The 24812-nt window shown below is 31.6% G+C and overlaps 1 protein-coding gene across 2 annotated transcripts in view; it reads left to right on the forward strand.

The window, feature by feature from the left end:
- The window catches only part of LOC108547762 (endoplasmic reticulum aminopeptidase 1), a 45473-nt gene extending 21685 nt beyond the window's left edge, over nucleotides 1-23788 (forward strand). Inside the window, exons 1-14 of one of the 2 annotated variants that reach the window (XM_017900415.1) lie at nucleotides 8867-8927; nucleotides 10047-10196; nucleotides 10329-10414; nucleotides 11270-11366; nucleotides 11610-11692; nucleotides 11767-11972; nucleotides 12069-12249; nucleotides 14116-14341; nucleotides 14997-15559; nucleotides 17211-17442; nucleotides 19007-19412; nucleotides 19916-20058; nucleotides 20806-21158; nucleotides 23626-23788. In XM_017900415.1, the coding sequence (XP_017755904.1) occupies nucleotides 8888-8927; nucleotides 10047-10196; nucleotides 10329-10414; nucleotides 11270-11366; nucleotides 11610-11692; nucleotides 11767-11972; nucleotides 12069-12249; nucleotides 14116-14341; nucleotides 14997-15559; nucleotides 17211-17442; nucleotides 19007-19412; nucleotides 19916-20058; nucleotides 20806-21158; nucleotides 23626-23781 (2922 nt within the window). In that variant the 5' untranslated portion in view covers nucleotides 8867-8887 and the 3' untranslated portion in view covers nucleotides 23782-23788. Of the gene's footprint in view, nucleotides 1-8866; nucleotides 8928-10046; nucleotides 10197-10328; nucleotides 10415-11269; nucleotides 11367-11609; nucleotides 11693-11766; nucleotides 11973-12068; nucleotides 12250-14115; nucleotides 14342-14996; nucleotides 15560-17210; nucleotides 17443-19006; nucleotides 19413-19915; nucleotides 20059-20805; nucleotides 21159-23625 lie in introns of those variants that run through there. The other variant, XM_017900414.1, reaches the window with a different exon arrangement.
- The last annotated feature ends 1024 nt before the right edge of the window (nucleotides 23789-24812 follow it).

Here is a 24812-nt window from a genome sequence, read left to right on the forward strand (position 1 = left end):
ATATTATTATATATATTTGTATATATATATATACATTAAAAAAATATGTGTGCAATATATTATATATGCAAAAATATATAGTACTGACCATTAGCCCTTGGTCGTTGGTCACGCCCTTCGTATCAACAAACCAAGTCCAATAAGGAAGGTCCATCCATACCTAACTCAAAGATCGACGATCTTTATATAGGGTGTCCCAGCAACGGTAATACAACAAAATAAATTTTTTTTATTCTAAGCTTCGTTTTCCAGAAAATCGACTTTAAATATTCACCGATTGCGCGTGCACTTAAATTTATGGACCACCAATACATCAACATTGGTGGTACTACCGAGGAAGGGGTGATTCTACATGGAAAAGTAAATCGAAAATAAGGAATAAAATTTTTTCATTTCAAGCTTCGTTGTCGATAAAACCGACTTTGAATATCCACCGAATACACCTTAGTCAAAATTAAGTACATATGAATTTGGTGAATATTCAAAATCGATTTTCTCAACAACGAAGCTTCGAATAAAAAAATTTTATTCTTTCTTTTTCGATTCGTCTTTGCATGTAGAATCACAACCTTCCCGGTTGTATTACCGTTGTTGGGACACCCTGTATAACCGATGGTGACCGACGATCAACAGAAAACCATAATCGTTACCTATTTCGTTAGTACCTAATTTTCTTCCATAATAATTAAGAATTTATTGATTTTTCCGTGTTTATTATAAATTTATGCTTTGACCAACTTGTTATTAACAATTTCAAATTTATCGTTAATAATAAATTTGATAATTTATACACTTTTTATAAACTATAACTGCATTCGCAATTTTCATAGGATAAATTTACATGATACGTATATCTATAGCGAAATATTTTTATTTCTTCTGTATTTTTGGCTAAAATGAAGTATGAAGATGAAGTTAGAAGATTCATTCTTATGTTAAAAATTAGGTAGCAGTTTACTTTTCAACAACTTTATGTTAAACCTTTGCACTCGAGAGTCACCATTTAATCAGATTCTAAAGATCGACGTTAATTAATATATCAAATTTAAATTTTCCTAACGATGTGTGGAATGTCGAAGAAAAATAATTCTACGTCTTAATTTGCATATGATTTCTCATTTACCATTTTAAAAATATCGTCGACTCTATGACAGAAAGTCTTCGAATTACCATTTTTCTGTAACGAAAAAGTCGTCGAGTGCAAAGGGTTAAAAAGTCATTCGTACTTACGAAATTATTTCAAATTACAAGTGATTTAACCCGTTCTCATCCAAGCGCGGAATATTCCGCGAGCCACGACTGTCGTCTATCACCGAGCGCGGAATATTCCGCGAGCTATGACTGTTGTCTATCACCGAGCGCGGAATAATCCGCGAGCTGACTTCTTCCATTACCAGTTGCTGAATATTCTTCATATGCCACAGATCACGTTAGATCTACTGGGCAATGATTTTGGTGTCGATGACGCGTGACTACGGCCCTGGTGAAGCTAGATGTGCGAACAATGGCTGCGTGGTGGCTCACGGCATTCCGATTTATATTTTACCCTCCTGTCAGCATTGAACATCATCCTAATATGGTTCCTCGATGATTTCTTCTTCAGACAAATCTACTGTGTAGCAAATTCGTGTCAAACAAGTCACTTCTTGTATAAATGCAAGAATATGCCCAGAAAGTACACTCGGAGGCTTATTTTTAAACTTTGGTGACTAATTATAATTATCCAGAAACACAAATTAGTATAATTATGAACAGTGATACATTCGGGATACACTCACCTAATTTTTAAGACAAGAATGAACATCCTAGCTTTCTTAATTTTTATGTAATACATCATTTAACCAAAAATTGCACGTTTTTAGAAAAATTCATATTTTTTAGAAACTAAGAGTGATAGAGCAATTTAAATTACAAATTCGTATTCAGGAAAATAAACTCTATGAGAATCACCTAATGGATATTCCAGATTGGAGGAAAAGTAAAAATTTGTTGGACAGTGTAATTGGATAGAGGCAATTATTGGATCAACATGTTCATTAAATGGAGAGAGGTTATCGATATCGTTGAAGAATTTCAATCGTCGTTTGAACGACGATTTATTAAATCGCTTAATTTTTATTTTTAAAAATTGATGGGTTTCAGTTTCAAGATGTCGAGTAGATAAAAATATAATTTTCCATCGCCAGGTATTTTTTTGTCTGTACAAAGATTCATATAAAATGCAGGCAAAAATATAGGTCATTTAATACTGATCGTACATATGAGAAAAACGCGATGTAAAGAAATGTAGAATTTGTAACAGACACATTTTAAAGGGTTCAACATTCTGAGAAAAAATCGTTTGGCCAGATGAATCAGCGATTAAACTTCAATAGAGTCGCGAGAGAATTTATATCTGGAACTGACAGGATAAATTTCGGTCATACCAGCGTGCCAAACCTACACGAAAGCCAGTAGAATAGTATATTATGAAATGGGGATACCTTTTATTTTTCCGCACAGAGAAAATAGCCGTTTCAAAAGAAAATATAAATGTTCAATTTCACCTGAAATTTTTATAAGAAATTATAGTACCCGATGAAACATAACCAATAAGAGACGATCTTATTTTTGATCAGTACAATATACAAATATACAAAGCAGAAAAATTTTTATAAATTTTTATAATTTTTCCTTAAATTTTTATAAATTTATTTCATTAAAGGAATTCAATTATTAAATTGTGTTACATTTAAAAAATTAAAAAATTCAATTATTTCTCAATAATTGAAAAATTCGTTTAAAATATCTTTATATTATATTAAGAATCGCAGAATATAAGTAACACAATTTAAAGCAATGTGAATATTGAAGGATAGAAATGTGGAAATTAGTTTCGATTAATAAATGCAAATGATGCAATATATTTTTTATTTATTAGCAAAATATGATTTAAAAAATAATGGACAAACAAAATGGCCGCTAACCATGTGAAAGGTGTTTACTATATTAATTTATTTTTGTAACAATTGTTACTATACAGTGAGAAAAAGAAAAGCTTTGATTAATTCTGTTGGACTTTTACGTAATTTCTTAATATAGATCACGTTTATCTGCTTTTATATCACGTGTTCCTGAAATACTCTGCATACGTATTTGTCAGTATAGCTATCTAAGAATCTTCGCGTGATATAAACAAATATTAACATTATCGTGTAAAATTAAAAGTTTATTTATGAAGAGTTATTTTTCCTCACTGTCTCAGTATTTTTACATACCGTATTATTTTTGTCACATACTGTACGACGATAGTATCAAGTATATAGCATCACTTAGGTTATTGTGACTGTGACTATGTTATGCACGTTATTAACTTGATACGGTATGATCACATAACTCGAATTACGAAATTTTCATTAAGTAAGTTCCTAATCAACTGTATGGATCATAATAACTTTTTTTTTCAACTTATTATCTTCTCAATTAAAATCTACATTTTAAAAATTTTTTAAAAATTAGATGCTTCCATTGTACTAAGCTGAAACAAAAATTTATTTAAAAATCAAGTTGAAGATAATTCATTTTGTATCGATATTTGTGAAACTTCGAATTGATTTAAATTTCGATGGATTTCAGAAAATTATAAAATCAAATAAACGTTAATTCAGAAGATTATTATAAAATTAGTGAAAACTGTAAAATAGAATATGATTGAAGACTTAACTTTTAAAAATTTTTTAAATTTAGCGATTCCCTTAAGATTAAATGCAATTAGACTTTTATTTCATTTTACCTATTTATTTTTTTATTATATTTATATTTTTATTTATTTATTATTTTATTCGTTAATAATCTTTATACGTGTTAGTCGTCGTAAATAATAATAATGGTTCAATTTTCTTTTTTCCGCATCAGACATTTGTTTCATCGATATATATCTACAAACAATACTACGATAAGCAACAATAATTAATATTTAAATAATAAGATAAGCGAGTCATATTAAGTCGTTCAAATACTCGACAATTTTTTAAACAGATTTTTATAAAAATGAAGTTTCTTGTAAAAATATTTTATTATGCATTTTTTATTTATTTTTGTACACGAAATTATCCTTTAGACTGTACAAAAATTTAATTTTTCTATATATTTACTCGTTCTTGTATTCAAGTAATAAAATTAAGAAATATTAAAGAATTTTCTCCTATTTGGTATCAGAGGAGAAGCTGAACATTTTTGTTTCAATTTTCCATTAGGCTGTTCAAATAATTAATTTTTCTATATATTTGCTCGTTCTTGTACTTACGTAATAAAATTGAAAAATAAAGAATTTTCTTTTATTTGGTATCAGAGGAAAAGCTGAACATTTTTGTTTCAATTTCCATCGTCAAAATTGGCTTTAAACCATAAAACAGATAAAAGAGACATTTCCAGTTTCTTTCACTTACTCTTGGCATATATATTTAAGGAATTCACTTCATTTAAAATTCATTTTTCCCGAAAGTAAAGTAACGACGACAAGCTCAATAGCTTTACGAAATTTTCGTCCATGCTGCTGGGAGCATAAGCGTGCTCGGCATGAGAGATATAGATATACACAGAAAAATGGAAAAATCAATTCTACGTAAGTGTTTAAGATAGATAGATAAATATTTCTTATCTCGGTATTTGATTAAAGATGATTAAAAATCATACAATTGAAACGTTAGATATTAATAATATAATTAATATGAAAAATAATGTTAGAATTAAAATTTCAGTATTTTGATAAATTCTTTTATTTCATTAAATTAAATTATAAACTATGATGTTAAACATTGAATATTAAAAATATCGTATAAGTGATATAGTATAATTGGTATGTATAATAATTTCGTGATTAAAGTTTCAACACTTTACTAAATTTTGCTATTTTATTAAACTAAACTCCAACTCAAGCTATTAAAAGTTCAAAATTGATAATATCGTGTGCACGATGTGATAAAGTTAAAATTTCAATATTAAAAGCTTCGGTATTAACAATTTAGTATTTTATTAAATTTCGGTATTTTATTCAGCTGAATGACAATTCATAATTTTATGCATTAAATATTAGTAATATTTCGTAAACTGTATAATACAGTTAATATGAACAATAATGTCGCGATTACAGCCTCAGTATTATACTAAACTAAATAATGAATTATAATTTTGCACGTTAAGTACTAATAATATTGGGTCAACAATGTAACGCATTTAGTATGAATAATAATATTATAGTTCAAATTTTGGTACTCTATTAAATTTCAGTATTTTAATCTATTGAATAATAAGTAAGAATATTAAACGTTATAATAAAAATATCGCGTGGACAATATAGTATAATTAACGATGAATAGAAATTTCGGGATTAAAATTATGGTACTCTATCAAATTTTATTTTAATAAATTAAATAATGAATAACGATATTAAACGTTATAGTAAAACTATCGCGTGGACAATATAGTATAATTAACGATGAATAGAAATTTCGGGATTAAAATTATGGTACTCTATCAAATTTTATTTTAATAAATTAAATAATAAATAACGATATTAAACGTTATAGTAAAACTATCGCGTGAACAATATAGTATAATTAACTATGAACAGAAATTTCGTGATTAAAATTTTGGTATTTTATCAAATTTTGTTATTTTAATAAATTAAACAATAAATAACGATGTTAAACGTTATAGTAAAAATATCTCGTGGACAATATAGTATAATTAACGATGAACAGAAATTTCGTGATTAAAATTTTAGTATTCTATTAAATTTCGGTATTTTGATCAATTAAATAATAAATAACGATATTAAACGTTATAGTAAAAATATCGCGTGAACAATATAGTACAATTAACGATGAACAGAAATTTCGTGATTAAAATTTTCGGACTCTATGAAATTTCGGTATTTTATTAAACTAAATTCTAAATCACGATAAACACAAATTATAAATATTATTAATATTGCATAACCGATGTAGTATACCCCACACGAACAATAACATCGTGACTAAAATTTCAATAATCTACTAAACTAAATTATGAATTATAATATTAAAGTTTAGATATTAATAATGTGCGAAATGTGAACACGATTAGTATTCGCTAGAATATCGGGATTAAAATTTAACCAGCTCATTAGACGTTGAACGAGGACAATAGAAAACTCATATCATATGTATGACGGTTGTGTGTACCGTCCTTTATCATATGCAAAAGCGAGAGTTCTCGGACGTATCACGTCTACACCAACCCCCGTATTGAATGTTCAAGTGCCAATACTTCATACAGCTCAATAGCTTTGCAAAGTAATTGTGTAGGCAGTAAACTAGAACGAAAATTCATCTTGTACAAGAATAATCATTCCACTTTTCTTACACTTTTTTTTTTTTACATTTCATATATGCAAAAATCGTTACTATTGCGATTGCTATAATTTGCAAGTGACGAATTAAAATGATAAAATATATTTAATTTGTTATCATCATACCATTTATCACCGCAGTCGATAAATTATAATAATTCATCATAATATATTCGTTTATTATTCAATATTAAATTATTATTTAATGTATCATTTTTATTTCATTATTATATATTACAAGAATAACTATTCTACTTTTCTTACACATGTTTTTTTACGTTTCATATATGCAAAAATCGTTACTATTGCGATTGCTATAATTTGCAAGTGACGAATTAAAATGATAAAATATATTTAATTTGTTATCATCATACCATTTATCACTGCAGTCGATAAATTATAATAATTCATCATAATGTATTCGTTTATTATTCAATATTAAATTATTATTTAATATATCATTTTTATTTTATTATTATATATTACAAGAATAACTATTCCACTTTTCTTACACATTTTTTTTAAAATTTCATATATGCAAAAATCGTTACTATTGCGATTGCTATAATTTGCAAGTGACGAATTAAACTGATAAAATATATTTAATTTCTTACTCGGCATACTATTTATCACTGCAGTCGATAAATTATAATAATTTATCATAATATATTCGTTTATTATTCGATATTAAATTATCATTTAATGTATAATTTTTATTTTATTATTATATACTTCAATTTATGGTAATACTTAATTTTTATTGCAATTAAATTTATTATAATACTTTATGAATATTAATACCTTCGCGCTTGAAGGATTTTTCTGCCATTGAAAGGTAGGAATTTAAAGCTTTTCTGTTACAAAATCGGTGGCATTTTTTTACGACGTAAAAGAAATCTCCGTTTTAAACCTTTTTTAAATTTTAGCGCCAAAGCACTTGATGGATGTTTAACTTCCTACGTTTAAAATAAATTTATTTCTGTTTTCTATTTCGCGAAGGTAATCGATTCGACAAATGAGAGGTTAACTTTTATAATATTCACGATATTATAACTTAAACAAATAATTTTCGACTGATAAATGAAAATCGTGAAATAAATGAATATATAATTTAATTTATTACAATATCCCAAGCAATTTATCATATTTTGACTTTCCTAATATTTATACTTCAGCTTAAACGAATAATTTCCAACGGATAAATTAAACTGGCGAAATAAATGAATACGGAATTTAATTTATCGCCTACCATTACGATTAATAAATTCGAATAATTTATTACAACATTTTACCCTTTGCCATAATTTAGTTCATCCTGATATTTCGTCTTTTACGATATTTACGGTAATTGAACCGGAAGGGATTAGCATAATTTAACGCGCCCTAGTGGAATTATATAACACAGACATAACTAACCGAAATCCGTTGACACAAGATTCGCCATTAACCACTTTAACCACGTTAATGACAGCGGTATTAAGAAAAGAATGGCGCGAGCCACGGTGCAAACTGCGTGGAGTTTAAAGTAGCGAGGCCTCGGTTGGAGAGATGGCAGAGAGTGTCCTTACCAACCCAAGCGTGGAAACGAAGGCGAGTGAAGTAGGAACCGCTGTGAGGGGTGGATCACGGATGGCGCCACGGTAAAGGCAAGCAGCCACCCCCGCTGCAACGGTAGGCGAAGCGAGGTGCGGCGTGGCGAGAGCTGCAAATTCACCCCCGTAAAGCGATCCGCCACCAAGGGGTTTGGAAAGTCGCCATTTCTGCCTAACTCCGCAGTCGCTATATTCACGCTTTAATGCCAATGAAATGTCAAGGCACGTCGCGCGTTATAGACTCGCCGACGTTGTCGAGCTGTTCGGTGACTTCGTAAGCTCGAGCATCGTCACGTTGTCGCGGGTCCTCGGGATCTCGTTGGTCGCGCTTGTACTCGGGCTGCTGCTTGTACTCGTGCTCGTGCTCCTACTCGTGCTCGCGCTCGTGCTTCTGCTCGTGCTCGTGCTCGTGCTCGTGTTCACACCTGTGTTCGTGATCTTTCCTGTGCTCGTGCCCGTGCCCGTGCCCGTGCTCGTGCTCGTGCTCGTGCTCGGTACTTCAGGAATCGCGAGTCAGCCTACTCGAGCGAGCTCGCTTCTGCCGATTACGCTTTGAACTACACGCGACAAGCGAAAGAGAGAAAGAGAAAAATATATAGATATCTATATATATATATATATATACACACATATATATATACGGAGCGAGGACAAGGAAAGAAGGTTGAGCCCTAAAGTAACCGCAAACCCCAGTGAACGTAGGTAAATCTACCAGTCTTCCTCGGTGATTCCTTGACCTTGACACTCGAACCGACGACGTGTATCAACGAAAGTAACTACATACTAGGCGAAGCAGCAAGCCACGAGTACGACCGCCCGAATTCTGGCTGAACAGAGAGAGCCCTTGATCAAAATCTTATATGCTACGAACGACGGTCAGGTAAAAGAAATCGTTCGTCGGAGACCGCCGCCGAATCGGTTCACGATGAGCGAACAAGATGTGGATGACGTTGCCTTTCTGACAGGTGAGACATGTCAGAACAGGCGTTTGGACAATTTTTATTCACCACTCTTGCTCGTCCCTTTCATCTCTCGCGTCTCTCGTGTCATCTGCCATCTCTTTTCACACTTCCGTTTCAATCCTCTCTTCACCTTCCTCTCTCCTTCCCTCTCGCCACTGCTCTCCGCCGCCTTTCCTTACTTTGCTCTGTCCCTCTCTTTTTTACACACGCGGTTCTCTCCTTTTCCTTTGCAATCGTTCGACCAGATGGCCCACTTACGACCCTCCGGGCTACGAATAGACTATACGAGGAGCACGTGCGTGCGATCAATAAGGGAGAAGCTTCTGATCTTTCAAATTAAAACACGCAACCCGGCTATTTCTCGCGCCAGCTGTCCACCTATCTTTCCCTTTCTCCGATTAGCTAATTAACGTTTTATTAATCGTCACGAGCATGGCCGCTTCCAACGTGCGTAAACACGTCTGGCATCGTTTGCTACTCTGCCTCTACCTTGCGACGTGTCCTAGCATAATGCGCGTACACCGAGCTCCTTCGTTGTGTAAATATCTGCATTTTCCATCGTAAAATTCTCCGATTCCTAAGGATGTTCGCAAGGTAGGTTTTCCTTGTGTCGAGATTCGCTGATTTAAACGGAGATGTGAATGGCGAGAGTTTGGAGCGTGCGTCGCGTGAAACTAGGCACGGTTCCCGTCACATCGTCCTTCTTTTCGTTCTCCTTCGTCTTTTCTTCCGCTAATTCGTTCCGATTGAATCTCGACCAGGTCGAGGTTATACTGGTGTAAGATTCGGTAATAAAATACACACGGGTATTCACGTGTTTCGGAGTAACCGCATTAACGTCACTGTGCACTGTCGCTCAGCAGTCAAAAATGTAGGTCAAGTGTGTAACCGAGGACAGGAAACTTTTTTCTCGCGTTAGTGGACATTTCATGTTTGCAAACTTCGGCATCGCGATGTATTTCACCGACTCGTGCAATTTTCGTCTAACATTCGCCCTACATTCCCTTCGATTTTTCACGCGACCAGTCTCTGTTGTCAAAACAAATCTCGCGTATCCCCGTACTCCCGGAATGGGGATACATATGTACGCTTGATCATTCTCCAGGAGACCCTTTGTTCCAGGAGACAGTAACACAGGATTGCACAAACGTAGCATTTACGAGCACAATGGAATCGTGTGTTCTCAAAAAAGGGCTCTCTGCGTAGCTACCGTTGTTTTTGCGATCCTTTTCGCCATATCACTCATCATTGCCTTCGCGGGACCACAAAATGGTAACGTAAACCTGCATCAACGGGACCACCGTGTGTGCACGTGATGCTTTATTTCTCTCTCTCTCTCACACTGTGTTTATTATCGGTTTCTCCTTTTCGTTTCTCTTTTTATGTCCCTTCTCTTTTTAATAGACTGCCCTTGCGCTGGAGAAAAGCCAGCCAACCTGGAAAACGAGGACGATGAAAAAAGCAGCGAGCCTCTTGCAACTAATGGAGAGGTATGGTTATTTGTGTTTGCTTTGCTGGCTATACGATCGTAATGTCGAAGTGGAGCAAAACATGTACATCGTAACACATATTCTAGACATAATGAACGGGTAATCGAGAGACGTATATACTCGTAGAAATTCTCCAATGGTACAATGAATAATACAGATTGGCTCGTGTTATCGAAAATATCGACATTGCCTTCGAGTGCTCTGCAACTTTGGATAGCGATTAGATAACGTGGCGTTGTACCCTCTGTATGTTTAGCTCGTTCCTTTAAATTTAAATATCCTATTTAAAAAGGATAGTCCCCATTTCTTTTCGGGGTATATATAAAGTATATCGTATCATGTTGCATTACTTCTTTACGTTTTTACATATTTTTGCTATATTGGTTTATATTTTTATACGATATTACCTTGTGTCGTATTGCAATGTTATAGTATATCGTATTGTATTACTCTTGCAATATCTGCAAAGTCTTAAGAACGTGTAGAATATGTATTCCATATGTTTGAAAATAACTGTTAAATGATTATTTCTCGATGTAAATGGAAAATCAGAACGTATAGAAATATGAAATAAATAGGTACGTCATTTGCATTTGTATATGTGTCGCTTTTCAATGCTTACATCTGAGCCTAGGCTCGACAAACTGTGAACGAACTGCGAATCGTCTTGGCGGGAAATCAATTGCTAGGCGTCACTGTAATCTATAGCATCAGCTTTACCGTTGATCATTCATATTTTATTATTAGTTCCATAGAAAGTATATTTCTGGCATTGAAGACTCGAAACGCACGCTGTTGCAACAGCATGCTCAATTAACGGTCTAAAAATAAGTTAATTGAATGAAATCGTTACAGGTGTTTCCTTGGAACAACGTGAGGCTACCAATGTTTGCGCATCCTACTAGGTACAATATTACCATACATCCAAATCTTACCACCTTAGAAGTAAAAGGTAAATAATACCTTGTTAAACGTTTTTATTTTATTAGTAAGAATAACCAGTATATTAATCTTTTCAATGAAAAAGAATCTAATTTAAATTGGAACTTTTTCTAATCCTTTTCTATCATAAATGTGTGGTAAAATTTAAAAGAAATATAAATCCTACGTCTTTTAAATTTAGAATTATTTTTTAGAATAATTTATCTCTCAGTTTTGAAGTTACCGAAAAATAATTTTTAATTTCCACTTTTAGGACAGGTCACCATCGAATTCTATGTCGATAAAGAGACCAACTATATTGTCTTCCATAGTAAAAATTTGACAATAAACGAGAAAGTGAGTACTCTTTCAAATATTTGTGGATAAAGAGAATTTTACTGTTATTTTAATTACTAACAATTGGTTTGCAGATGGTTCAAGACCGTAAAGGCCATAGATTAAAAATTGCAAAACTACTGGAATACCCGAAACACCAACAGTTATATTTAGAACTGGAAGAGAGTAAATTTCGAAAAAGAGGGAATTACACGGTGCATTTGAGGTTTATTTCGAAACTTACGAGTGAACTCGAAGGATTTTATCTTAGCAGCTACGTTTCCCCGGAAGGAGAAAAGAGGTCACTCTGAAACTGTAATAATTTTCTGTTTGGGGAATTGCTCAAGGCGCATTTTCATTTTGTATGGAATGTTAACCGAATGTTTTTCACCTCTAGGTATCTCGCTACGACTCATTTTGAACCTACATATGCACGCTCGGCATTTCCGTGCTTCGACGAACCACAGTATAAAGCTAAATTTAAGGTTTCAATATTCAGGGATAGATTTCATATCGCATTATGCAATATGCCAGTTATGAATACAGAAGATGCGGGATTTTACATGGGCACAGGGCTTGTGAGTATAGAAATAATATAATTGTGAATCGTTTAAACGATTTTCAATACGAATGACCTTTGTATAACGCGGATTCGATGTAAAGTTATTCATAAATTGTACACAATTATTATACAACATAGGGTATTTATATGTATTTCGATAGATATAAATTATCGATCCTTTGCAATTTTCAATTTTATTATATTCTAATTTTTTCATATATATTATTATACACGCTCATGGCTAAAATAGATAAATATATGTGTAACTGCAAAGGCTCGAAAATTTGTAAATCCATTTACCACAGATAGGTGGTAAAAATCTGGAAAAAGTTGTAAACTTCTATTTCAGACTTTTATCAAACCATTTTGGTAAATGTTGAGACTTATCGATACAAATTGTTAGGCTTAGTTTTATTGAGAGGAAGAGGTTGAATTACAGTTCATTTTTAAATGTCTTTTCCTTGTTTTGGTATGATTAGCATAGTCTCATATATGCGTGCTTGCTAATTACCCACTTATTTTGGGAATTCACACATTGGTATTGATAAATCTAAATATTTACCAAAAGAGTTTGGTAAAAGCTTTTTACAGTACCATATATATTTTCTTAAATAAATAGATAAATTATTTCCTCCAGAAAATTATTTTTAAGACCTAATTCTGAAACCTTAATTGCAAAGCTATTTTGTGTTCTGTCCTAACTTGAATCTCAGATTACAGGATTTTTATAAATTTTTCATTTTTATAATGTAACACGTTTTTCTGAAATTTAATATCCACATTATACGAGGGTCAGTTGTATTGTATAATAATTAGGTTTAAATGTAATGATTAATATTGAATTAAAATAATACTGAAACATTAAATCAGTATTATATAATATAACTATTAATCCATTTGCCTCGTTTGGCTAATTAAGCTCATCATACCGTTGTGAGGTTAAAGCAGTGCAAAAAATGTGACGTTGCTCTGCATTTACGAGTTTTAGCCTGTTTTTCTTTGTGCCATATGAAAACATGCTTCTAGTACTTCAGTATGTGTGCTCTGAAAATATCCGTGCACTTTTAATTCCATGAAAAATAAATAATTCCATTTTTCGGAGTAGTCGTGAAGCATTCAAACCTGAGTCAAATGGTTTAATTAAATATTGCTTGTATAAACTCAATACTCTTGTAACACCCATATAACTCATCTTGTAATACTTATATAACTCAGTATAAATAATAATTCAATATAAAAATCGCGAAAATCCTCCTATCACAATTTTCATGACACTGTCACCATATAACATAAACAACGTGTATGATACAAATGTTTTCATCACATTGTTTCTGGTCTTATATTAGACCCAGATTTCACTGAACATGATTGTAATATAACATGGAATGAATTAATAGTGTTATACAATTTGATTTACAAACTTATTGTTAAAGATATTACAGTTAGGTATTGCTCATTTATAATAAAAATTTGTAATAAATTTAATATTTAAAATTTATTATATTTAAAATTTAAATGTTATACAACTTGATTTACAAACTTATTGTTAAAGATATTACAGTTAGATATTGCTCATTTATAATAAAAATTTGTAATAAATTTAATATTTAAAATTTATTACATTTAAAATTTAAATGTTATACAATTTGATTTACAAACTTATTGTTAAAGATATTACAGTTAGGTATTGCTCATTTATAATAAAAATCTGTAATAAATTTAATATTTAAGATTTATTACATTTAAAATTTAAATGTAATAAATTTGTAATAAAAATATTAAAGAAACTGAAACGATTATTAGCGTTAAAATATCAAGCTGCATTGTTATGTCTATGTATATGTGTCTAATATGTAACTACATGGACTGAACAAATTTTCAGCTTCGCGACGATTTTCAAGAATCTGTAGAAATGTCGACGTACTTGGTGGCTTTCGTGGTGTGCGACTTTAAACGAGTTTCCAAATTAACCAAGAGGAATATTTCCGTGAGTGTTTATGCGGCAGAGGCAATGCTTCCACAGGCGAAATATGCAGTGACTACAGCTGCTCGTACAATGGACTACTTTGAATCTTTCTTCGGGGTACACTATCCATTGCCTAAACAAGGTGGGTAGCGAAATTAGACTACAAAAATAACGAGAATTAAATTAAATTAATCCTCTCAACGATACTACATATGTGCCTGTGATTATGAAAGTGGTCTAAGTCACTTGTATTTGCTTCTGAAATATTAACCCTTTGCATTCGAGAGGTGCAAGAGCTTCAGTCATCATTTCATAAAATTTGGAAGATCGATATTAATTAATATATCAAATTTAATATAATAGCGTGCAAGGTATCGAAATCAAATAATTCTAAAATTCTATATTTACTTCAAAAAGGTTCAAAAAGGTATCGTCAGTATTTTAGTAGAGAATCTTTGAATTTCTACCCTTCTCTAGCTAAAAAATCGTTGAATGTAAAGGGTTAAAAGCTTCGGCCTTTAAATACGTCATAAATTGTAAAATTAATTGCGATAAAGCTAGAAACTCAATCTAACGATTCAATTCTCCACTGTTTTGTAGAAAGTAAATATATTTTATCGTAATATAAATGAATGCAACATGAAATAAATAATAAAATCCTCTTAAGTCGATGACTTGGACCACTTTCATAATTATAGGCACATATGTTACAGTATCAATTCTGTCAATATAATAAGCAGTTTCTTATACACTTTAATGTCACACTTTAACATGCAAACTTTATCGATTTCTGGTAGACCTGATAGCTATTCCTGACTTTGCCGCTGGTGCAATGGAAAATTGGGGCCTAATCACATACCGAGAGACGTCAATACTCTATGATCCACAAGAAACATCGACCAGTGCTCACGAGTGGGTCGCTATAGTTGTTGCTCATGAACTGGCTCATCAGTGGTTTGGTAATTTGGTTACCATGAAATGGTGGAATGATTTGTGGTTGAACGAAGGAGCAGCTAGTTTTTTCGAATACAAAGGAGTGAATCACATCTCACCAGAATGGAGCATGATGGATCAGTTTATTTTAGACAAAACTCAACCAGCTCTGAATCTCGATGCTTTAGCCAGCAGTCATCCTATAAGCGTGCCAGTAAAAGATCCAAACGAGATCGAAGCTATATTCGATGATATCAGTTATAGTAAGGGCGCTTCCATTCTCAACATGCTTGAGGGCTTTTTGTGTGAAGATGTTCTCAAAAGCGGACTGAACGATTATCTGAATTCGCACGCGTATGGAAATGCAGACACCAACGACCTCTGGGCGGTCTTTACAAAACATGCAAATAATACTTTTGATGTGAAAGTAGGTATAACTTTAGACGGATATATTTTATTATCTTTTGATCCACGGGAGAAGGACAGTAGAAACGTCAATAGCATTGAAATTAATCAGTTGCAATAGTAAGATTTAATAGCGAATATTTGCAACCGATAATCTTAGGAAAACATGTAGTTGCACGTGTATTAGAATAGCTTTTATTGTTTCAAATTAATATTTTTTCTCTAACAGAATTAATCTCAAAATTAATCTATTAGAGAAATGTTTGACATTTATTTGACTATTTATCACCTTGTTTTGTTACATAATTGATTGCAATATGTACTCCAACACACATGTGATAGATTTTGAGTTTCCATTATATAGGATAATTTTTTGAATCTCAAAATCAACTCAGCATCATTTCTAAAAATGAAATATCACAATAGGATGAAAAATAACAAATATAATATATACATACAGGGTGTTAAGAAGAAAGAATTCACGACTTTAAAAGCTTATAGTACTCGCTGAGATGAGTAGGAAATGACTAATTGACATAAGTCCTACATTCAATCCTTTCGACGAGAAATTTACTTTAATTATTCAAAAATATTCGATACCATGTGTGAGTTTTTCTACAAAGCATCATATGTTACCCTTTGCACTCGGCGAGTTTTTCGTTACAGAAAAATAGTAATTCGAAAACGTTCTGCTATAAAGTCGACGATATTTTTAAAAGGGCAAATAAGAAATCGTATGCAAATTAAGATGTAAAATTATTTTGCTTCAATATTCCCCGCACCGTTGAGTAATTGTAAATTTGATATATTAATTACCATCCACCTTTAGAATCTAATTAAATGGCGACTGAGAGGCTCCTCTGGAGTGCAAAAGTTTAAGAGAGAAAATGATTCAGAAGTACATTCAAGGTTGTCAACACAAGATTAATACTACTATCAGCAAAGATCATTTTTACTATGTAAATTTAATATAAATCTTCTCTGTCATAATCGTAGAACAGTTTCAGTGTGTCTTCCTTTTGTTCCAATGTAAAACTCACATCTGCAGATCATTAATGGACATACATCTTCAAATATTCTTTCTGTTTCATTTCTATTCGTTCTCGTAATTCCACTACGTTATTTATGAGTGCGAAGTAAGCTATGCATTTTAAGTATTTGTGCAAGAAAATCAATTTATGCTCCAAGCTTCGTGAAGGAACTCAATCAGAGTATCGAATATTTGTAGAGAATATAAGTCGATTTTTCATCAAAATAATGTTAATATTAATTAAATATTAGTTACTCCTCTCAGTCAGTACTATAAACTCTCAAGGACTTGAACCCATTTTTCTTTTTAGGACTTTGTATGATATAATCTTAACATACATGTATGAAATAAAATTCCCATTAAATGCTGAGAATTTGAATAATATTATGTTAATTAACTTAAATATAAGCATAAATAGAAGAAACCTTAAAAATAAGAAAATTGTTTGATTTCTTTTCAAGAAGTATATTACATGTGTATATCTGTCTAAAATTTAAATGGAAAATTTATAATTATTTGTATAAATTTTACAAAATTGTAGACGTGTTTAGCTTCGAAATTATGAGCTAGAGCTAGTTATTTATCGAAAGTCTAGTTTTTATTTGTAATTTCTAATATTTCATTAAATTAAACGTGTTGACAGGCCATTATGGACACATGGACCCAACAAATGGGTTTTCCTCTGATTACGATTACGCGTAATGGGAATACTGTCACAGCAAGTCAGAAGAGATTTCTAATTTCACCAAAAGAAAACGATACAGAACTGCAAGAATCAAAATCACCCTTTAACTACAAGTGGTATGTCCCGTTGAGCTACTACACAGACAAAGAACCGCGCAAGCTTCACAACGTATGGATGAATTTAACCGATGGTAACATATAGGACAATTATAACGAAAATTTTTGTAGAGTTGCTTATCACGATTAAGCGAGAAATTATCAAGAAATTCATTCCAAAATTATATGAAATTATCCACAATTGATTATTTTTCAAGTCGCCTCATTTATGTAATAGAGCCATTGATATTTTCATTTTTCTACTAGCATTAAAGCATAAGAGGAAGAGAAACGTTTCGACGTAATTTTTATAAACGGAAATTTTTATACGCATAATGTAATTTTGTATAGAAGTAACATTATCTTTGTCCGTTATTTCTTGTAAAGCTTTACATGACAAATCATGTGTTCGTAGAAAAGGACTAGTCTCTTCGTTCTTCATAGAAAATATGGAAATCTTCTACGCTTCGAATACCACATTTTAAATCTTAGCAAACACGTGCTAAACGTCCACTCATCGTTATTTATCAAAACAAAATTGCTGTTTAAACACTGTCACTGAGATGTATATTTATCTTTACTTCGCCTACTGTTACGTAATACGCACTGAAAATTGTCAAATATTCTTTACCAAGACCGAAATAGTCCATACCGATGTTTATTTAGCGCCTTGGATTTGAGTGATTTACAAAAATAATTTGTTTCTTGCATTTTCGTTGCTTTCACGTGTTTAACTAATTAGCACTACTTCTGATTAGAACCTCCCATGTAAATATGCAAACTAAAGTGGACTAAAGAGGATATCTTGTGTGTACAAATGAACGTACAAAATATTTTAAGCTACGTTAAATTTAGGGTCTTTCTGATAACTCCAACTACATCATGCACTAGTTGAATTTCTAGTTGTATTTCATGTTGTAACTTAAAAATTAAAGAGAATAATTTCGACGTTTGGGGGATCATAAAGTAAGATTTATATATGTATAGTATTTCCTGTTAAAATTCCTTGTTGGAAATTACGATTATGATAAATATGAAAATATTGTAGTGTTATGAAAATTACAAAATCATGTATATTAATCATGAAAATTACAAAAGTATATATTCTTTGATCCTCAGGTGCAAATTACACTTTGCTATTTTATTGTTACTTTCATCAAAAGTTATAATCACTGATGTATCTTACGGAATGTAAAATTCAATACCTTCCCTCTTTCTCCCTTCAAGTCTAATGAAAAGAACTAAAATCAAAACAGATAATAAAATTCGTCTACAAAAATAATAAAACAGTAAATTACTCTAGAGATACATACAGTTGGAAAGAATCAATTGTGGATAATTTCATGCGATTTTTGAATAGAGAATTAAACAAGTTAAAATTAGAATCTTATTGTGATTATTAGTCAGCAATTTCATTCGTTTTATTAGCCTCATTTTGCAATAATATAATTCAAAATATACAAAGAATAAAGATATTAAATTACTTAAATCTCGCATAAAATCACCTTAATTAAGAATATAATTGATCTGTATCATTAAATTGAAATATAAGGAATATATTACAGCTGAATTTCTATTTCTATGAACGAATGAATTGTTAGCTAATAATAATTAAACTATATTTATGCCTCATGGGAAATAAGTACTACATATTTTCAGTAATGTTCGATATACCTGCCGACGTGGAATATATAAAATGCAACGTGAATCAAAGTGGATTCTATCGTGTAACTTACCCAGAAGACATGTGGTCATCGATCATTGCAACTTTGTTAAACAATCACACCAAATTCAGTCCAGCTGATCGTGCTAATCTTATCGACGATGCATTTACGCTTTGCGAAGCAGGCGAGTTGAACGCTACCGTACCTCTTGGATTATCTCTTTATCTTTTAAATGAGAGAGATTACGTGCCATGGTCTACGGCTCTCGGATATTTACATTCTTGGAAAGACAGACTGAGCGAAAGTCCTGGGTACAAAAGGTACATCACTTTCTTGAAACGGCTGTTAACTCCAGTTACCAAATACGTCGGTTGGGCAGATGAGGGATCTCATCTGAAAAAGTAAGATTTATTTCAGTCTATATAATAAAAAAATATATATATAAAAGAAAGGTAATGGAAATTTTAATATTAATATGTTAAATATATATTTATATAATAATTATCGAATATCTCGTTGACAATGGAACTATCAAACTGTAATATACATCTGAATAGAAATACGCTTAAATGACAATAATTAAATTGTTAAGAGAAAAATAAATAAGTCTATATAATTACGTTTCTATCTCGATAAGAGTCAAATTAATTTTGCCAAAAATAGCTGCACGATTTTCGTGATTATAAAAATGAAGTCTTCAGATACAATCATTTTAACTGACTCGATAAATGATTCTAACGTTAAAGAAATACGAGTAAAATCAAATGCAAGTAGAAGTTCATACTGTTCCATTCATTTTTGAAGAATACAAGTTGCATATGTATATTCGTGAAAAGATTAGAGGAACCATAGATTTGTATAGATCGAATATCTTCAATTTGTAATTAATGTTTCTTCTCCACAGATTGTTAAGGATTGCCGTACTTCAATCAGCGGTATCCATAAAATTGGACGATGTCGTGAAACCAGCAAAAGCGCTTTTCGAGGACTGGATGTTAGAAGGCAAACGCATCGCTCCAAATATACGAGATGTCATATATGTTGCAGGTAACATCATTTGTACTACGAATCAAATACAACTAATTCTGTTTTCACACGATAGATACGTTCCCGAAGAATAAGTGTAAAAAAATTCGTGTAAAAGAATATACTGCATCTATGGAAAAATTGAAGATTGGTTCCAGTCCGAAGAAATCAGCAAAAATAATACAATAAACCATGAGTTTTCATGTTAGGATCTTAAACATTTTATTTCATAAAGATTGCACGTGTATCGTACAAAGTAAATTATCATTTGAAAAGGAAAGAAACATGTCACTAATTCATGAACACAAAAATTAGGCAAAATAATATGAGTTACACGTAAAAAGATTTTATTCGTTGTCACTTTCTGACAATAAACGCATACATTTCCGTAAGACTGCAATATTACTGCTATCGCTAGAAATGTTTTGGTTATCGTCTTCGTGCTCCATTGGTGAAATTCTTTCTGTAATCTCTCGAACAAAATTAGGACTAGCCTCCTGTGGTGCCGATGTTTCAGTGGATTTAAGAACGAATTCGGTAATTAATCGTTGTGTTTGCGTTTTGGCTAGGCCAAAAATTTGGGTTGATCGTGTTAAATCAAAATAAGTCGTGTAAAAAGAGAATTAAATTTTTTTCCTAATTCGTGTTAAATCAAAATCGAGTGTAAAAGAAGTTCGTGTGAAAGCAGAATTGGGTGTACATTGTGCATACAACGATGAACAAAGTTTGGATCATACTCGTTTTACTGTATAAACACCTGTTACACAGGAATCAAATTTGGTGGCGAGAAGGAGTGGAACCACTGTTGGCGGAATTATCAAGAAACTCAGATACCAAGCGAGAAACGAATAATGTTGCAAGCACTGGGAGCGACGACGGATTCTTGGTTACTACAACGTTACCTTTTACGATCGTTAAACCGAGATATGGTGAGATCACAAGACGTTGAAACCGTTATAGCCTCTGTCGCTACTAACTCCGAGGGTCAATTCCTCGCGTGGCGTCATCTTAAAGCATATTGGCCTCAGATACACGTTCTTTTTGGAAACGGATCGCTGACGATGGGTGGACTTATATCTGTCGTAGTTTCTGACTTCTTCACGGAGTATGACTACCACGAGGTAAATTGAAAATATCCTTTTCTTATCGTTAAGTATATTTCTACCATTTATAAACTACTCATTTTCATTTTTATTCTCAAACATCGAGTTCACTTTGATTTTTTATTAATACATTAGTCATACTATAGTACATTATATTATATTGATCATATTAGTATAAAATATTATGAATTTCAAATATTTCTAATTTCTATTTCTCTCCACTCGAATATTGATTCTCACTTTATTCTTTGTTAAATTTATTAAAGATATTAAACACACTATTGGCAGTAGACTATTAAATAAATATAGAGTGTTTTTCATTCGAATATTAAATCTACTTTGATTTCTTTTTATAAATTAACCATACTATAGTACATTATACTATATTGATCATATTAGTATAAAATATTATGAATTTCAAATATTTCTAATTTCTATTTCTCTCCACTCGAATATTGATTCTCACTTTATTCTTTGTTAAATTTATTAAAGATATTAAACACACTATTGGCAGTAGACTATTAAATAAATATAGAGTGTTTTTCATTCGAATATTAAATCTACTTTGATTTCTTTTTATAAATTAACCATACTATAGTACATTATACTATATTGATCATATTAGTATAAAATATTATGAATTTCAAATATTTCTAATTTCTATTTCTCTCCACTCGAATATTGATTCTCACTTTATTCTTTGTTAAATTTATTAAAGATATTAAACACACTATTGGCAGTAGACTATTAAATAAATATAGAGTGTTTTTCATTCGAATATTAAATCTACTTTGATTTCTTTTTATAAATTAACCATACTATAGTACATTATACTATATTGATCATATTAGTATAAAATATTATGAATTTCAAATATTTCTAATTTCTATTTCTCTCCACTCGAATATTGATTCTCACTTTATTCTTTGTTAAATTTATTAAAGATATTAAACACACTATTGGCAGTAGACTATTAAATAAATATAGAGTGTTTTTCATTCGAATATTAAATCTACTTTGATTTCTTTTTATAAATTAACCATACTATAGTACATTATACTATATTGATCATATTAGTATAAAATATTATAAATTTCAAATATTTCTAATTTCTATTTCTCTCCACTCGAATATTGATTCTCACTTTATTCTTTATTAAATTTATTAAAGATATTAAACACACTATTTGCAGTAAAGTATTAAATAAATATAGAGTGTTTTTCATTCGAATATTAAATCTACTTTAATTTCTTATTATAAATTAGTCATACTATAGTACATTATAATACATTAATAATATTATCATCAAATATTATAAATTTCAAATATTTCTAATTTTTATTTCTCTCCACTCGAATATTGATTCCCACTTTATTCTTTAATTTCTTTAATAAATTTAATAAAGAATAAAGTGAGAATCAATATTCGAGTGGTGAGAAATAAAAATTAAAAATATTTGAAATTCGTAATATTTTACTATTGGTATGATTAATGTAGTATAATGTACTAAAGTATGACTAATACTCCACTACCAATAGTGTGTCTAATATCTTTAATAAATTTAATAAACACACTATTAGTAGTGGAGTATTGAATAAATTTAGAGTATTTTTCATTCGAATATTAAATCTACTTTAATTTCTTATTACCGTATACGAAGTGTATTGTAAACTCGAGATATACAAACTATCGATTGGTTTAAATCAAATCTAAACGAATGCATGTGCTCGATTAACTCTTTGCGGCACAGGATTTCATATAATAAAATAGACCAATGTTGCATAGAAATTTGATTGCGTTTTAAATGAAACAAAATTGATATACAACTAATTTTTATAAAAATTAACTTACTTTCACGATTGTTCACATAAAACCAGGAAAAAATGATTGTCGCGATAAATCTTCCGCTTGCAACAATTGATGAACCTGTACTGGCATGTTGAACGTTGCCAACACGAGCGAATACGTTTATAAAATTTGTCGAAGGCATTACCAACTGCTTTACGTAAATAAGACGAAATATAAACCTATGCGCATGCAGCTATTGCAATATTTCCAGGTGGGACTGAAAATGTCCCACCGTGCATTACGGTGCATCAAAAGGGTGGGACACTTTTAATCCTAGCGTGCCCCAAAGAGTTAAGAAACAAGTAAAACATTCGGAATAATTTTTCGTATCGTAAATATGTGATTCGATTGCTAGAACTTTAACCCCTTGGCTACTGTGGACTCGTATACGCGCTCAAAAATTTTACTTTTGTGACACGGAAGGTGCATATAAGCGCTCAACACAGTTTGCTTTTGTGACACGGAGGGTGCATCTCTATTCAAAATTTTGCCGTTCTCGGCTGACATTGTAAACGAATTCCTATCCGTGTGATACTACCGGTGCTTTTCAAAGTCTGCCGTAGTCAAAGGGTTAAGAAGAATTTGTATTCAATTGGTAATTATACAAGAAAGGATAATTTTTGACGTTACGTCGTAGGTCTCGGAGTTCTTTAAGAAAGTGGATGTCGGAAGTGGTCGACGAGCATTAGAACAAAGCCTAGAAACAATCAAGTTCAATATACATTGGGTAAAAGAGAATGCAGATGTCGTTGATCGATGGCTTATAAATTATTTGAACATTCAAACGAGTTAACCCCATGTTTATCGGGAATGGGACAAGAATGACGCGAAATTATCATCCGGTCATTCTGTAACGATACTTACATTTTTCATGGTGCTGGTCAATACATGATACCTTCGTGCTCGCACGATGCAGCCTGGAAAAAGGTAAGGTATCCGTTACTGTTCGCGAGATAACTGAATCATTTATTTACCACTTAGTTAGGTATACATAATTCGCAGATCAAAACTGACCCATTTCCGTCGTACACGTCAAAAGATTATTTTCATCGGCTGAAAGTCGACTGTCCTTCGATGAACGCAGGGCCACTCGATTTCCTGGCAAAACAGAAAAGCTGTTAACCCGAAAGCAAAGTTCACGCAATCAAACTAGCCCGTTGGAAAGAATCTTTCGATGAATCGAAACAGAGCCGAATTGTTTATATGTAACACATTATACACCGATTTATACGCACTTTCGAAAGTATTTATTTACTATACACGCAGTGCGTGCAGATTGGATTTATTATATATAAAGAGAAAGATTATAGCGAGAAAAGAGGCAACGTTGTTCCTAGGGTAGTCGGTAACCCAACGTTTTCCGGGATGAAAAAGGGGCTAACGACGTACGCCTACTGACGTTGACACTTTAGTCTCCCAAATATACTATACTTTATTACAAGGAGTGACAGTAGTCATCTCCACGTGATACCCAAGCCCCATTCCTGATCCATCCAGTACAGTAATTCAACGGAATGCTGAAAATTTGACAAAAGACAAAAAAATGCTACTTAACGTACTTCAGAAAATCAGCCGTATGCTCTATATAAAGGGGAGTGTAATCGTAATACGATCAGTAATACAGAATAATATTTTGGCCTGTGCTAGAGTATGTAAGATTTTTATTCAGTTAACATTTACTGTATATATACAAGTATAAAGTTACAAGATATTTACATGATTATTTTATTGATACAAAATTTTTGTAGCGGTAAATGTCAATTGTACAGTTACTAAAGAAAGAAATTAACGACTTACATTATATGTAATATAATCGATGACGAT

The sequence above is a fragment of the Eufriesea mexicana genome, unplaced genomic scaffold (genome assembly GCF_001483705.2).
Source record: "Eufriesea mexicana isolate 0111107269 unplaced genomic scaffold, ASM148370v2 scaffold1178, whole genome shotgun sequence".
In the NCBI taxonomy this organism is placed as follows: domain Eukaryota; kingdom Metazoa; phylum Arthropoda; class Insecta; order Hymenoptera; family Apidae; genus Eufriesea; species Eufriesea mexicana.